The 15,851-nt window shown below is 37.8% G+C and overlaps 1 protein-coding gene across 1 annotated transcript in view; it reads left to right on the top strand.

Moving 5' to 3' along the window:
• CDH4 (cadherin 4) overlaps positions 1-15,851 on the top strand; it is a 1,204,972-nt gene that overhangs the window by 993,277 nt on the left and 195,844 nt on the right. The window contains exon 7 of the mRNA XM_007475618.3: positions 10,841-11,013. Within this exon, the coding sequence (XP_007475680.1) occupies positions 10,841-11,013 (173 nt within the window). The remainder of the gene's footprint in view (positions 1-10,840; positions 11,014-15,851) is intronic.

Raw genomic sequence — 15,851 nt, 5'->3', positions numbered from 1 at the left:
TTGGCATTCAAGGCCTTCCACAATCTGGTTTCACATTATCTTTCCATTCTAATTTCTTATTACTCCCCTTTACTTGCCTTCCATACAAAGCATACTACTACTAGCTTTTATCTATATAGTATATTATTCTGCTTTCTTGCATATAGGTAAACCATCCCCCACACCTACAACCTACTCCTCCAGTATCTTCCTATTAAGCACTGTTCTTAGAATCAGGAGAGACCTGTTTTGTAATTCCATCTCTAAAACTTAGAGGCTGAGTATATGGTCATTTAACCCATCTGAGCCTCAAATTTCTTGTTTAGGAAATAGTAAAAAAACACTCCCTCTACTACCTACCTCATAGCATTGTTATGAGGATCAAATTAAATTGTGTGTGTGTGTGTGTGTGTGTGTGTGTGTGTGTGTGTGTGTGTGTGTGTGTGTGTATCAGGCATCTGGGCAAATTTCAGTATAAAAAACAGCCATTATCTTAATCATCATTACTGTTAGAATTAATATTGTCATTATCATTTTTATCATCATGATTATTATTATCCTCTGCTTTCAAAGTCCATATCAGGTGCCACCTCTTCCATAAAGCCTTCTCTGATACCCAGGATTCCCTCTCAGTTTTTCCTAGGACACTCTGTCAATATCTCTCTTTTTCTCCATCACATTCCGCCTTATATACCAGAAAGGGCATCACCATTGATTGGGGATGATGGGGAGGGGAATTCTTGTTCAGGTGTGGATTGAACTAGATGGCCTTTTAGCTTCTTCCAGCCTCTGTGTTTCTCACTTTCCATTCACAAATGATTTCTCTTGCTCCTGTCCTTGCCACACAAAATCTTATTCGCTATATTATAAGTAGCAACAGTTGAAGTGAACTGAACTTTAGCGGAAAATGTCTGAAATTTTGAAGTTTAAACTCAACTCACACACTTTTCAAAATGAAAACCAGCTTTATTCCATCTCTGTATACCAGAGAATTACTCAGAACCTTATGGGCTCTTCTCATGTGAACTTCCCTCATGGAGATCATAGTACTGGTGCCCATGTTGCTCTGCCTTGCCTCATAGGGTTTTTCTGAGGAACAAAGAAAACAATGGACATATAAAACACTAAATAATAATTTACTTGTTGATAAAGATGTGCTTTGTATGTGTTTTATAAAGAGTTTTATTCATAATAGCCCTGTGGGGTATGTAGTAAAAGTATTAGTTTCCCCATTTTACAGATGAAGAAACTAAGTACTGCTAAGTGACTTTCCTGGGCTCACAAAACTCATAAACATCAGAGCAGTAATTTGACCCATCTCTCCTGACTTCAAGTCTGATGGATGCTTATTATTGTTATATCCATTTGCATCTCTTTGCTCTTGCACAGAGTATATACTCATACCAGGTATTCACTCTCTTCTCAGCTTACTTCAAAGAATCTGTAAATTCCTTTAAATCTTTTTTAAAAGATTTTATTTTCACAATTATATGTAATAACAAGTTTCAACCTTCATTTTCCAAAATTATAAAATCCAAATTGTTACCCTCCCTCCTTGAGTTGGTAAGCAATTTTCATCAGTTATATTTGTATTATCATGCAAAATGTACTTCCATCTTGTTGTATTATTTTACTATATGTAACATATATTGTTGAGTATATGAATACTCATATAAAAGCAAAAACCCAAAATAGAAACTCAAGTAAACTAAAGTGAAAAATAGTATGCTTTGATCTGCATTCTGATTCCACCAGTTCTTTTCCTGGAGGTAGATAGCATTCTTTTTTCATAAGTCCTTCAGAATTGTCCTGCATCATTGGATAGCTTAGAGTAGCTAAGTCTTTCACAATTGATCATCATACAATATCATTGTTACTTTGTATGATGATCCAGGGTTCTGCTTATTTCACTCTGCATCAGTTCATGTAGGTCTTTCTAGCCTTTTCTGAAATCATCCTGCTTATCATTTCTTATAGTACAATAATATACCATCACTATCATATACCATAATTTGTTCAGCCATCCTTCAATTGATGGGCTCAGTTTTCAACTCTTTGCCTCCACAGAAAGAGCTGCTACAAATATTTTTGTACAAGTAGGTCCTTTTTTATCTCTTTAGGATACAGACCTCATAGTGGTACTACAGGATCAAAGGGTATGCATAGTTTTGTAGCTATTTGGATATAGTTCCAAATTACCTTCTAGAATGGTTAGATCAGTTCACAACTCTACCAACAATGCATTGGTGTTTGAATTTTGCCACATCCCCTCAACATTTATCACTTTCTTTTACTATCATATTGGCCAATCTGATAGGTATGAGGTGGTACCTCAGTTGTTTTAATTTGAATTTCTCTAAAAGTGATCTAGAAAATTTTTCATATGATTATTGATAGCTCTGATTTCTTCATTTGAAAACTACTTATTTATATCCTTTGTCCATTTGTCAATTGAGGAATTATATAGTCTTATAAATTCAATTCAATTCTGTATATATTTGGAAAATGAGACCTATATCAGAGAAGTTTGCTTTAAAAATTTTCCTCTAGTTTGTAATTTCCCTTCTAATATTGATTAGTTTGGTTTTATTTGTACAAAATCTTTTAACTTAATGTAATAAAAATTATTCATTCCATATCTCATAATGTTCTCTATCTCTCATTTGGTCAGAAATTCTTCCCTTCTTCACTGATTTAAAGGTTAAGTATTCTATGTTCCCCAAATTTACTTATAGTATCACCCTTTATGTCTAAATCATTTATCCATTTTGACCTTATTTTGGTATAGGGAATTTCTTTAAATCTTAACTCCGAATCCAACTCCTGTGCAATCCCTTCTCCAACTCTACCACACCCACCACTATCTTACATATCTATCTTCTCAAATAACTATCCATTTAATTATCTATGCATGCAATACAGCATCCCAGCAGATTATAAACTCCCTAATAGCAGGGAATGTTGGGAGGTATTTTTGTCTTTATGTCTCTAAATCCCTATTTTTCTCCTCTCTTCAAAACATTCCCAAGGAAAAAAAATCACTATTTGATGAAGCTATGGGAAAGGAACAGGCAAGACTTTACAAATGATACCTTTGTAAACATCTTTACTGTCATACAATTGACTGAAAGAAGTTGAGATTCTACTGTGGATGTTTACTGCTTACAAAAATTTTCATAATTCAGTACAGCAAAATACTGCCTTAAAGGCTTTCCTCCAACAAAATGTCTCACATGCATCTGTCAAAATCATCAAGGTTCAGTGAAAGATATGACAAAAGAGTGAACTTTGTTTAATGACCCTTTGATTATGCATGTCAATTGAGGCATAAAAAGGAAATATATCATCACCAAAGGGGTTTGCCACCGTTATAGTTGAGATATATCTCAGAGTCCAAATAGAAGTGGGATCCCTCTAGATGCTAGGCTCCTCCAGATGTGTCTTTTTGCACATATCATTTACTGATTATACCAAGGCCTGGAACTCTGTGGAGGCTCTGAAATGAGAACCACAATTACTCAAAAGAGTTTAGCCTAACTATCCACATGAAAAAAACTAAATGGAGGAAGAATGCAAATTATCTAGACTTACATAGGGTTTGCTGGACAAGTCAAATGAGTATACACATATCTTCTACAGATTTTGCATGTAATAATAGTGATTAGCACTTATATAGGACTTACTATGTACCAGGCACTGTGCTGATAGATATAAAATAGATAGAAATGAAATTGATAGAAATATCAATTTATAGATAGAAAATGAAATTGAATGATATGAAATGTGAAATGCACTGGCTTGCCTTTGGGAAGCTACAGAGTTTTGAATGACCCCAAACTTCTCCCTGAAATAAGGACCCTTCTATTTAACATCAATGCTGCATGGCTGTGGAAAACACAGTCTCTGAAGAGGTTAAAGGTGGCCCCAAATGTTGGGTGTTACTAGGCTGAAACACGTTGCTGAAAAAAAGAATTACACAGGAAAAGTGGCATGAAGGATACTTTCAATGAGGTTTGTATAAAACAGAAAAAGTAGGTGGGCTGATTATATAGGGAAGGTAAATAATAAATAGACAACCAATGAGTACTACTACTTCTAAATATTCAATGTCAAGAGATGGCTCTCTCCAGTCAGTTGGGTGGACTCCAACATGGAGGATTTATTGAAAGACATAGACAAGAACTTCACATGGTGAGAAGACTGTTTATTCATCTGTGTTCTTGGAGAAAGAACCCATAATAATGAGATGACAAAGGCATTAAAGTATTCCCAGTGTCTAGGTCAGTGCCTTTTCTCCAGAAGCTACTTAATAAATGTAGATTGAATTGATGATTTGAAGTACAGCAACCTTCATTTGTAAAGGGTGATGTCATGTAGTGGTGGAACTGAGACAAGAAGAATGATATGCACTCTTCCCTTCAGTACACCACCTCTTCTGAACTTTCTGCTCCCAGGACAGTGTTTTTGTTTGTGTCTATCATTAATTCCCAACACCTTTCACATTCCAGGTACTTGGGCTTCCCAACCCTAAACAGTCTCATTCTTTAAGAATAAGTTGTCTATCACAACTCAGCCTCTCTACCTAGTATAGTAGGCTTCCATGATAGATTTGGCAGCATTGATCCATAGAAATGGAGGTAGATGGCAATAGGGGCAAGGTTTCCCCTCATTCTGCTATTGCTTCTGTTGCTTCTTCCACCTCAATGGTGCAGTGCAGCAGACCTGAATTAGGAAGCTGCCTCTGTTGCTTCTGACCACTAATGCTATAAGCCAAAAGAAAGTGGAATTATCAAGAGCCAAATGATGCAATGTAAAGCAGCCTTCCTGTAATACTGCCACTATCAGTGGTATCAAAAATGATTAATAACCATAAGGAAAGTCCCAGGAAAAATGATGAAGAAAAAAAGTCCCAGTTGTAAACTCCATTCCATTAATACCTCTTATGTATTTGAAAGAATCTCCCTTATCTATTTCTACTACTAGCATAGCAATGACACTTTCCTAAAATCAAATTACTTTACTTTAAAGCCAAAAAAGTTTTATGCCAAAAAAAAAAATTCTTATCAGATATATAACAATGTAGGCTATAAACTCTTTAAAATTTGTGTGTCTATCAGTCTCTCTCTCTCCCTTTCTCTTTCCTCTCTTTTTCTCATTTCTCTCTTCCTAGATTCTTCTCTTCTCTCCCTTTTCCTCTTCTTTTTCTTCTCCACCCTTTCTTCTTTATCTCCTTCCTTTTCTCCTTTCTTCCATCCTGCAACAATTAAAAAGTAGTTTTTAATATCTGCTTAAAGACAATTTTCCTAGCAAAATAAATATTCTAAATTCAATTTTTAAACAAACACGTCTAACCAAGTTTTATATATTTTCTGTTTCAGCATTCTCCAATAATTCTCTAGAGGACCATGTTTATTAGTATGTTTCTTTTCTAACTACCGTGTACTTACAGAAGAGTACTACAAACTTCTAAAAACAAGGGCCTTTTGAACTTTGGCACAAATGTGCCAAAGAAAAAAGGAAGGACTCAGAGGCTATCTAGATCATAGCTGTCACTGGCTTTTTGACAGGGTCATCACATAAACACTTCAGGGTTCTCTTTGCCCAAGATCTTACAGAATGGCCTAGCATACAAGACTTTCCCATGGGCATACCCAACGGAACACTACTAAACACCAAAGCCCTGAATCCACCCTGCTCTGTTAATATAGAGATCTCACACGACTGCCTCTCACTTTTCCACAGACAATCAGTTCTGCCTAACCCAAAATTTCTTCTTCCCTCATCTTTGCTTCCAAGTAATAATAGCTAATAGTAGCTGATATTTATAATATGCTTACTATGTGGTAGACACTATGCTAAACTCTTTACAATTATTATCTCATTTGATCCTTACAACCACCTTGAGAGGAGGATGATATTGTCATCCCCGTTTTATAGGTGAAGAAACTAAAGCAAGTTACTTGCCCAGGGTCACATAACTAATAAGTGTCAGGTCTTCCTGGTTCCAGGTTCAGTGCTGTGATGAAGTTTCTATCTATTTAGCAGTAGCTGTTTTCCTGTTCCCATATCTCAAATGTCCTGCCTCTCTGGTTTTGGTAGCAGTAAGGACATCTTTACACTCTAATAGCAAAGAGTTCTCTGGCTGCTTTGAAATTCTGGAATCACAGAAAGAAACAATAGTTAAAAGAATAGTAGCCTCCCTTTTGCCATTATCATGATCTATTTATTCTGCCTACAACATATCAGTTTATTGAACTTTTGGGCTTTGAAATTAGAAATATGTCTAATTATTGCATATTGGCCTTTACAAAAGCAGTTTATACTGTTGTTTTAATTTTTCTTTTTTTTTTAAGAGAGGGAATAGTACTTCCATTACCTTAGGGATTTTCTTTTTATTTGGAAAGACATCTGAACATGCATGCATTACACAGCAGGTCTCTCATCTATCTATTTTACAATCCAAAGGAAATTCGCATCCATGTAATCATCCAGTATTAGGATCCCAGATGGACACTGAGGAAAATCAGGCCCCCAAAAAGAGAAGTTCTTTCACTGAATAAAAACTCAGAAAAAAAACATTAGGAGGTTGTACATACAAGTGGAGGGATTGGGAATTGAGGCTCAGATTGTCACAACTAGCCTGGGTGATTTTATTTCTCTGAACCTTAGTTTCCTCATACATGAAACAGAGCTAATGACACTTATATTGTCTACTTCTCAAGGTTTTTATGCAGGCAGCCCTTGCAAATCATAAGGCACTAAAAATGTGAGCTGGCATCATCATCTTGACTGCCATTATTATCACTGTGAAGGTGCTACTATCCAGAACCAATAACCTCAGTATAGAGTGCTATTTATAATATTGTTTCACCTTTGTAGAGCAGTTTTAATTCCTTTAAAACTCATATTCAGAACCTCATTTAATCTTCATAAATCTGGGAATCACAGAGTAGGAATTATTTTATCCATTTTACAGATGAAACATACTCAGAGAAGTTGTGACCCATCTAAGATCACTCGGAAAGATTGCAGAAAGAATGTTACATTCATTATTCAACAAACATTTATTTAATGTGCTTGCCACTCGAGTTTTGGGAGGACTTAGGGAAAAGGAGGTTTCTGACCTATAGCTTTACCCATGTGAGAAACTCCAGCTATAAAAACTTCCTCCAGTGATATAAATCAGCACTTCTCTGTAACATAAAATCTTGAAATTGTCTGAGGGCACTGAGAAGTCCAGAGATTTGCCAACATATATCAGAGTCAGGACCTGAACCTGAGCCTTCTTCACTACATGTTTGGCCTCGTTGCCTATGAGTCTCCAAAAACACAAAGGTTACAAAATGGTACCCCAAGTAGTTTCCAGTCTAGAGTGACTGGGGCATCCACTTTAAGGCAATACTAACATCTTTGTGAATAAGTGTGATATGAGGAAGAAAGTGACAGGGTGAGAGGAGTGAGCCAGACCAAGTACCCAAAGAGGAAGAAGAGACCACAATTCATTTTTTCTCACTTATAGTCAGTCACTTTGTACTATTCATCTCAGTCTCAGAATAGGAAAATCTCAACCTAATGTAGTTATAGTTGTAGTAGTTGTAATAGTAATAATAGTGGTAATAATTTTCATTAAAGTTTGCAAAGCACTTTCTTCCCAACAATCTTGAGGGAAATAATGCAAATATTATTATCTTGGTGTTATAGATGAGAAGACCAAGGCTCAGAGAAAGCTCCCCAAGAGTCTCAAAATTATCTCAAAGTTTCAGTTATAGATTTAGAGTTAGAAGGACTTGAGAAGTATTCTAGACTAACCTCCTTATTTCACAGCTGAGGGAACCAGAGAAATTAAGTGACTTGCCCAAAGTCACACAGGTCTAGTCGGTATTTTAACTCAAGCCTCAGAATGCAAATCTAATGTTCTTTCTACCACATTGCTGTAATGTCCCTTTCTTTTCCCTATTAAATACGCCACCTCACTGAAATATGAGGCTCCCCCTTGATCTAGCCAGACATATAAGTACAACACAGTTGGAGGAATCTAGGCTTCCAACCAATTGCCCAACTTTGTCTATCACCACCATGATTTCCTGCTCTGTTACTCCTGCCTGACTCTGGAGGGAATCAGTCTGTAATGCTCGCAGGCTGGCTAGACTTGATTTTTTTATTTCTCTGATTAAATGAATGAAGGAGGCTGTGTGCCACTGGCAGGAAGCAGTGTGACTCCCCAGTGTTCCCAGAAGCTGAGATTTGAACTGAACAGCTCCACTGAAGCTTTTTTCTTTTTTCTAGAATGGCAAACCATGTCCTAGGCACAGCCAGAGACAAGCCCCTGCAAGGAACACCAGGGCCAAGAGAGGGAAGAAGGCTCAGGGATTCATGCTGAGATGACATCCAGGAATATTCTGGGATCTAACTCCTTACAATAAAGCAACATTGCTAGAATGGCATGGTACTCAAACAAAAATCTGTAGAGTTAGGTTCTAGGTGGCACAAGGAAAACAGAACTGGGTTTGGAATCAAGAAAATTTGAGTTCAATATAATCTCACATATTTATTAGCTATGTGACCCTAAGCAAGTCACTTAACCTCTACCTGCCTCAGTTTCCTATCTATAAAATGGAGATGACAATATAATAATAATAATATCTAACCTACGTGATTGTTGTAAGAATAAAATGTTTCAACATCTGTAAAAGGTTTTAGAAGTCTTAAAGCTCTTTATAAATTCTATGATTATTATTATTGTAAGAAGTTAGGTGGCATAGTGGATATAGTGCTGAGCCCCAAGTCAAAAAAGACTCATCTTCCTGAGTTCAATTCTAGCCTCAGACACTTAATAGCTGCATTACCTTAAGCAAGTCACTTATTTACTTCAATTTCGTAAACTATAAAATGAACTGGATAATGAAATGGCAAATCACTCCAGTACCCTTATCAAGAAAACCCCAAATGATGTCATAAAAAGTAAAACACAACTGAATAACATCATTATCATTATTATGCTGTCAATAATTTTCTGTGTGACATTGAAAAAATCATTTGATATCTTTGGGCTTCAGTTTCTTCATCTATAAAATCATGAAGTTGAACTAGATAATTCCCAAATTACCTTTCAGATCTAGTATTCTGACTTTCACTAATGTCCAGATGCTGGCTTTTTGTTTTTTCCCCTTCTACTATAGTGCTCAACACATTCAGTGTCTTCAATACCTATTTTCTGACTAACCACATAAAGGCAGGTGAATACAGTAGAAAGAAAGATCCCAGACTTTAAAGATAGAAACTTTGGGCCCAAGTGATATCTCTGACACTTGCTATCTGTGTGAGCTTGACAAGTCATTTGATCTCACTTAACCTCAGTTTCTTTATCTGTAAAATGAGGGAGTTGGACTAGATGACTTTCTTTCATCTCTAGACTCTATAAATTATAGGAGTTTTTGCTCCCATATAAAATTCACAAAATCTCAGAGTTGAAAGGAACCCAGAAGGCTATCTTATCCAATCCATAGCTGAATAAGAATAGCTTCTCCAATATTCCCAGATGACCTTCCAATAGCTCCCTTCAAGACCTGCAAAAAGGAGACCCTATTAATTCAAAGAACATTGCCTACTTTTTGGAAAACTCTGACCATTAGGAAGTTTTTTCTTTGAAGTCCTTTTTTGTTTTGTTTGGGGGGCTAGATCTAGGAGAGAAAATTAATTCTCATTTATCAGACAGGAAATGGAGATTCAGAGAGAAGTGAATTGCCCAGGATTATACTCATTTATACTTAGAACTTAATTTGGAGAGCTGGACTCTTGTCACTGCAACTTCCATCCATTGGTCCTAGCTATACCCTTTGATCAATTCTTGCAACATATATTAAGCTCCTGCTATGTGTAAATGAATCAAAAAGTAAAGGTACCTTGAACCTAGACCTAGAAAGCCCTTAATAAATGTTTCTTGAGTTGAATGTACTTATGCTAGATGCCTGGAATACAAAGGCAAAAATAAAACCACCCCTGCCATCACAATGCTTACATTCTCCTAGAAGTATAGAATACAATGTGTTATAGAAAAACAAATATAACATAATTTAAAGAGGAAGAAGATGGAATTAACATCTGAGGGGCAAGTGAGGGTTTTATGGAGGGAATCTTACCTGATCTGAGCCTTAAAGGAAGATAAAGGTTCTTAGAAATAGAGTTGAATTGGAATATAACTAAGTATGGGGAACAGTTAATGCAAATACATGGAGATAGGAAAAGAAAACTAAGTTCAAGGAGCAATTAAAAGTATAATATGGCTAAAATAAAATTCATGAAAGGAGTAACCTGAGATTATACTCAAAGGGCAATTTGGAGTCAGATTGTGGGAGTCCTTGAGTACAAGACCAATGGATTTAATGTTTTATCCTGGAGGTGTTGGAAAGCCACTGAGGACTTTTGAGTAGCCATCATTTCCTCTCTGCCATGTGACCCTTATTCACCAGAACTTTTCTCTCTGAGGTAAACTCTCCTGGTTCTTTCAAATGAAACCATAATGGCATAGTCCCCCTCTCCATCCTGGCAGATACACCCTGAATGCATTCCAGTTTGTCTATGTCCTTCATAAAATGTGGCAATAATAAGATGAGTGGGGTATGAGGAAAAGTACTAGAATGGGAGTCAGGAGCCTAAGATCTCAGTGCCAGCCTGGTTACTAAGTACGAAGTAAGTAAATTCCTGGGCAAGTCACTTCTCTCTGAACCCATTTCCTCACCTCACAATTGAGGGTTTGGACTTAATTATCTCTCTTAAGTTCAGCCTATGAAACAAAACAAAATGTAAACAAAGTGTGATTATAAATTCTGCTTTATACAGCATCACATTCTCTCTGTTCCAGGTACTTATGTGATGACAGTGACAGCCAATGATGCTGATGACAGTACCACTGCCAATGGCATGGTGAGGTACCGCATTGTGACTCAGACCCCTCAGAGCCCATCTCAGAATATGTTCACAATTAACAGTGAAACGGGAGACATTGTCACTGTTGCAGCTGGACTGGACCGAGAGGTAAGATGAAGTGAGTGGGTTGATATCTCTGATGACAGTGGTCCCCATTTGACAACATTAACTTTATTATTGCAGAGAATTGCAAGATGTTCCCTACATAAGAGAAACCCCAATTCTTGTCTTTGTTTGTGTCTTCCTATTCAGTAGCTCAGTCTACTTCATGGCATGTAAAAAATAATCTATGTTGTCCTATTTAGATTTTCCATTTTTGAAATAATCATGAAAATTGGCTCTAGGATGTTTGTATCTCATGCCTCTGAGTCCAAGTGAAATGACATGAGGAGAGCCTCCTATGTGGTGGATTTACCATACAGCACATTAATGAACTCCCCTGCAGTTGTCTATCTGTATGTCATTTTCCATCTGCTCATCAGTAAGAAGAGCCACAACACTACCATTTGCACATGCTAAATGAGATACTTCTCTTAAGAGGCTGGCTCCCCTTTGCCTTTCCAGATCCCCCGAGAGACCCCAGCCCCGCAGATCTCTGCCTTTTGGGTCTTTGGTCTAGAACCACTCCCTTTCTGAACATAAACTCTTGGGACTGCCAAATTGGGTCTCTCTCTGGGGCTGAATGCAAATTCTTCCTCAGAAGTGGAAGACCTCAAAACATGATACTATTCCTGGGCATTGAACTCCTACAGTCCTCATGGCACCCTACAATTCTCACAGTACCCCTCATATTACCCTAGGGGTGGTATAGTCCTTGTTATTAAACTGTGGCCTGAATAGAGACACTATTGGGTAACAGATAGCATTCTGGGTTGGGAAGCCGGAAGATTCAGGTTCAAAATCTACTTCTGACACTGAAGAGCTAGGTGACCTCTCTGAGCCTAGGACAACTCCATAGCACTTATGTACTACAGGTTGGAATCTGAAATAGAGAAGGTAAACTGAAGGAAGCTGTTTCTTCTTGCAATGACTGCTGTTCTCTGGCTTATGACTAGAGAACTGCTAGAGGGGAAACCTTATGCTGCTTATTTGTAATGGAAGTAGGAATGAGAAATGCTGAGGGATGCCACACAGGGATACTGCCACACAGGGGAACTGCTCTGGGGTTCTGCCTACTGATCCCTACTGATGGCTGATGGATCAGTATATCTTTCTAAGCTTCTCCCCACTTCACTCCCTCCCTTCTCCAAACCTCTCCTCCCTTGCCTCCCTCACCTCCCAATTCTTCTTGAAGCCTTTGGCTTCTTCCCTCTCCCCCTTGAGTGAACTATAAAGATATTCTTTTCCTTTCCCTTTTCAAGTCAAGGTTGGGATAACAGGATGGGAAACTGAGGTTAGAGGGATGAGGATGTCCCTAATCTAAATGAGGGAAAGTTGAGGGTTTGAGAAAATAGTCCAGTCACAAACTGTGACTCAAAGACAAATAGAGAGATGGAAGACAACAGCTTTTAAATATTTCTTCTTCCTCACAAAATCAGCAAGGTCCCAGAGAGAAACAAAGTTCAAAATCTCTCCTTTAGCCTGGCTTGTCTCCAACTCTTGATCAGTCAAATCTCAGAAATAACAGAGGTTTCCCCTTGATCAGAGAACCCCCAAAACCAAGTCAGCCCCACAAGGGTCTTTCATCCAGGTTCAACGTCCAGAGTGAGTGACTCCAAGTCAAGACCCCTCCCCCTGGTCATTTCAACTGCCAACTCCTGGGAACATTCCATTTGGAACTTTTTTCTTGATTGACAGGCAGATTAGGTCCCCAGTTTCTTGCATCTTGGCTTACAAATCCTCTCTCTCTCTCTCTCCATGCCTCAAAATCCCCCCTTTTATTAGAAAAAATGCAACTTGCATTGTTCCCCTGAGTACCAGCATCCCTGTGTGGCATCCCTTAGCATTTCTCATTCCTACCTCCATTACAAATAATCAGCATCAGGTTTCCCCTCTAATAGTTCTCTAGTCACAAGCCAGAGGACAGCAGTCATTGCAAAAGAAACAGTTTCCCCTCAGTTTACCTTCTCTATTTCAAATCTGGGTTGATAGTATTAGTTCTTATACTGGGATCTTTCTATGCTGATGCAATCATAAGTCTTTGGTGTGTTTGTATGAGAATGAATATGAGGCATCCAGGTGGCACCATATAGTACATAGAGCACTGGGACTAGCTAGAGTCAGGTGGTGTTCAGGCATTTTCAGTTGTGTCCCATTCTCTGTGGCCCCATGTGGGGTTTTCTTGGCAAAGATACCACAGTGGTTTGCCATTTTCTTCCCCAGCTCATTTTACAAATGAAGAAACTGAGGCAAGCAGAGTGAAGTGATTTGCTCAGTGTCACACAGTGTCTGAGATCAGTGTCTCAGTGTCTGAGATCAGATTTGAATTCATGAAGATGAGTTTTCCTGATTTCAAATGCTGTGTTCTATCCATTGTGCCCCAGAGTCAAGAAGATGTGAGTTCAAATGCAGCCTCAGAAACGCACTAGTCATGTGACCCTGGGAAAGTCACTTAACCTTGTCTGCCTCAATTTCCTCATTATAAAATGGGGACATTGATAGCACCTATCTCCAAGAGTTGTGACAAGAATAAAATAACAAAATAATAATAAAAATGATAAATGATCATGAAATTGCAAAGTACTTAGCAAAGTACACATAATAAACATTATATAAAAATTAACTATTGTTACAGTTTGGGCAGGTGGGTGGCACAATGAATAGAGTACTAGACCCAGAGTCAGGAGGACTCATCTTCCTGAATTCTAGTCTGGCCTCAGATACTTACTAGTTGTATATCCTTGGGCACGTCACTTAACCCTGTTTGCCTCCATTTCCTAATCTATAAAATTATCTGGAGAAGGAAATGGCAAGCCACTTAGGTGTCTTTGCCAAGAAAACCCCTAATGGGGACACAAAGAATAAGACAACTCAACAAATTATTACAGTTGTTATTAAACAAACTATGTATAGGTATCATTAATTAATTACATTGATGATATATTTTCCGACATTTTCAAAGAAGCTGTATTAGCTTATTTTTCTAATGATAATTGTTTACAAAGAGATGCATTTGTAAAGGCCATGAATTAGTCCTTAAATGCTATTTCTTTTAAAGGAAAAAACATTTCTATACATTGGGAAAAAATTGATAAAGGTTATACTCAGATTTCATGCAATTCCATTTCAGAGAATAAGTAGCCCATATCCAGAGAGATAAAGTAATAACTCACATTTCTATAGCCCTTTACAACTGACAAAACACTTTTGTGGTGACAACTGTGTATGATGGGTAGTAGAATAGTAGATTCTTTTTGTGTAACCTTGAACAAATCATTTAATCTCTATTTGGCTGTTTTCTCCTTTGTAAAATGGGGAAAATAGCAAGTACCCCTTAAAGTTGATGGGAGGATAAATGAAAAAATAATTGTAAAGCACGTAACACATCACCTGGTACACAGTAATACTATACGAATGTTAGCTATCATCATTGTTATTATTATTTCCCAGAAGAGGAATCTAAAGCTGAGAGACAACATGCTTAGCACAGCGAAGGCTAGAACCCAGGTCTCCTGAACTTTAGGCCATTGTATTTCCTGTTATATCCAGCTGATCACAAATGTCCATAGCAAAGACTATGTGGACAGAGATATGCTAAAAAGGTTTGTGCAGCATCTGTACCCTGAGAGGTGCCTGAAGGTAACAATTGTAAAGGCTAGAGAACATGCCCTAACTAGAAAACCTTGCCCTTGAAGTCTCTGAGTACTCTGAAGCCCTGAGATGAGAGTTGGGGAGATCACAGTTGTTGAAAAACCTTGTATCCCCCTGAATTCCCAGCAGTACTCATCAACCAGACCCAGCAAAGAGGATGCTCTTGGTGTATGCTAGCTTTTTTCACCATTTGTTCTAAACCATAAAAAACCAGGATAAATAGTGGGGTGTTTTCCCCCTTTCAGAGAGGCATTTTCCATATAGCATAAATGTCTATCGAGGCATGTTGCCACCTAGTTCCATCATGGACAAACCAAACATTAAATGTCTCTAACTTTAGGGTCCCAGAGGCTTTGCCTATCTTGTGCCTTCCACAAAAGGGTTATACCCAGCAGTTCCTAGAAAGACCATCACAGGGTGCTTCTCTGCCAGCTTCACTTCCCAGCCCACAATCTGATTGGCATGTTTGCTCTGTAACCAGAGAAGATTGACAATAATTATAAAAATAATTTACCCTAGGTAAATAATTTGACACTTAGAACCTGGTGGAAATACTGGTTACATATCCGAGTAAACACTGGTTTTTGACTGGCTGGCTGTTTGTTTGCTGATGCTGAAACAGCTGTTTCCCAGTGGCAAACTCTTGGTTTTACCCCATGAGTTTTCTTTGGGTTTAGTGCATCTGCAGATGCCACAGGAGAATGATTCTCTAGGGGTATAATGAGAATGAGAGGGAGGGCAAAACAATAAATTGAGAGCTCCACAGTGGATGGGCAATGACATCTGGTTTTTTTAAGATGATATTTTCTCACAATGAGCCTAATAGAAAAATGAAGTGCTGCCTTCTCTGTTCCCTGGTACTCATATCTTTGGTGAGGTTCTGCTCCTGGGTTTGTTCAGTCTTAAAGAAGACAGCTGAATGAGTTATTAACTGGACCACAGTTTCCTGGGGCAGTATACTTGTAGTCAGGCCTCTTAGTTTATAGCTTTTCATTCATCTTAAGTAAATAAATTCCAAATCACGAAGTTAAAAATCCCACTTACCTACCACTTTTCCTTGGATTTACAGACATTAATGTGTGGTTAGCTTTTGTTTCGTCTCACTGAAAGACATGAGAGTAGAAACTAAAATATATTTCTACTTCATCTTGGAATTCGCTATGTGATTCATTTACTTTGTCAGTTTTGTTTAGTTC

Source organism: Monodelphis domestica, chromosome 1 (assembly GCF_027887165.1).
Source record: "Monodelphis domestica isolate mMonDom1 chromosome 1, mMonDom1.pri, whole genome shotgun sequence".
Taxonomy (NCBI): Eukaryota; Metazoa; Chordata; class Mammalia; order Didelphimorphia; family Didelphidae; genus Monodelphis; species Monodelphis domestica.
The sequence above is the reverse complement of the archived record's forward strand: the minus strand, read 5'-3'. Positions and strand labels throughout refer to the sequence as shown.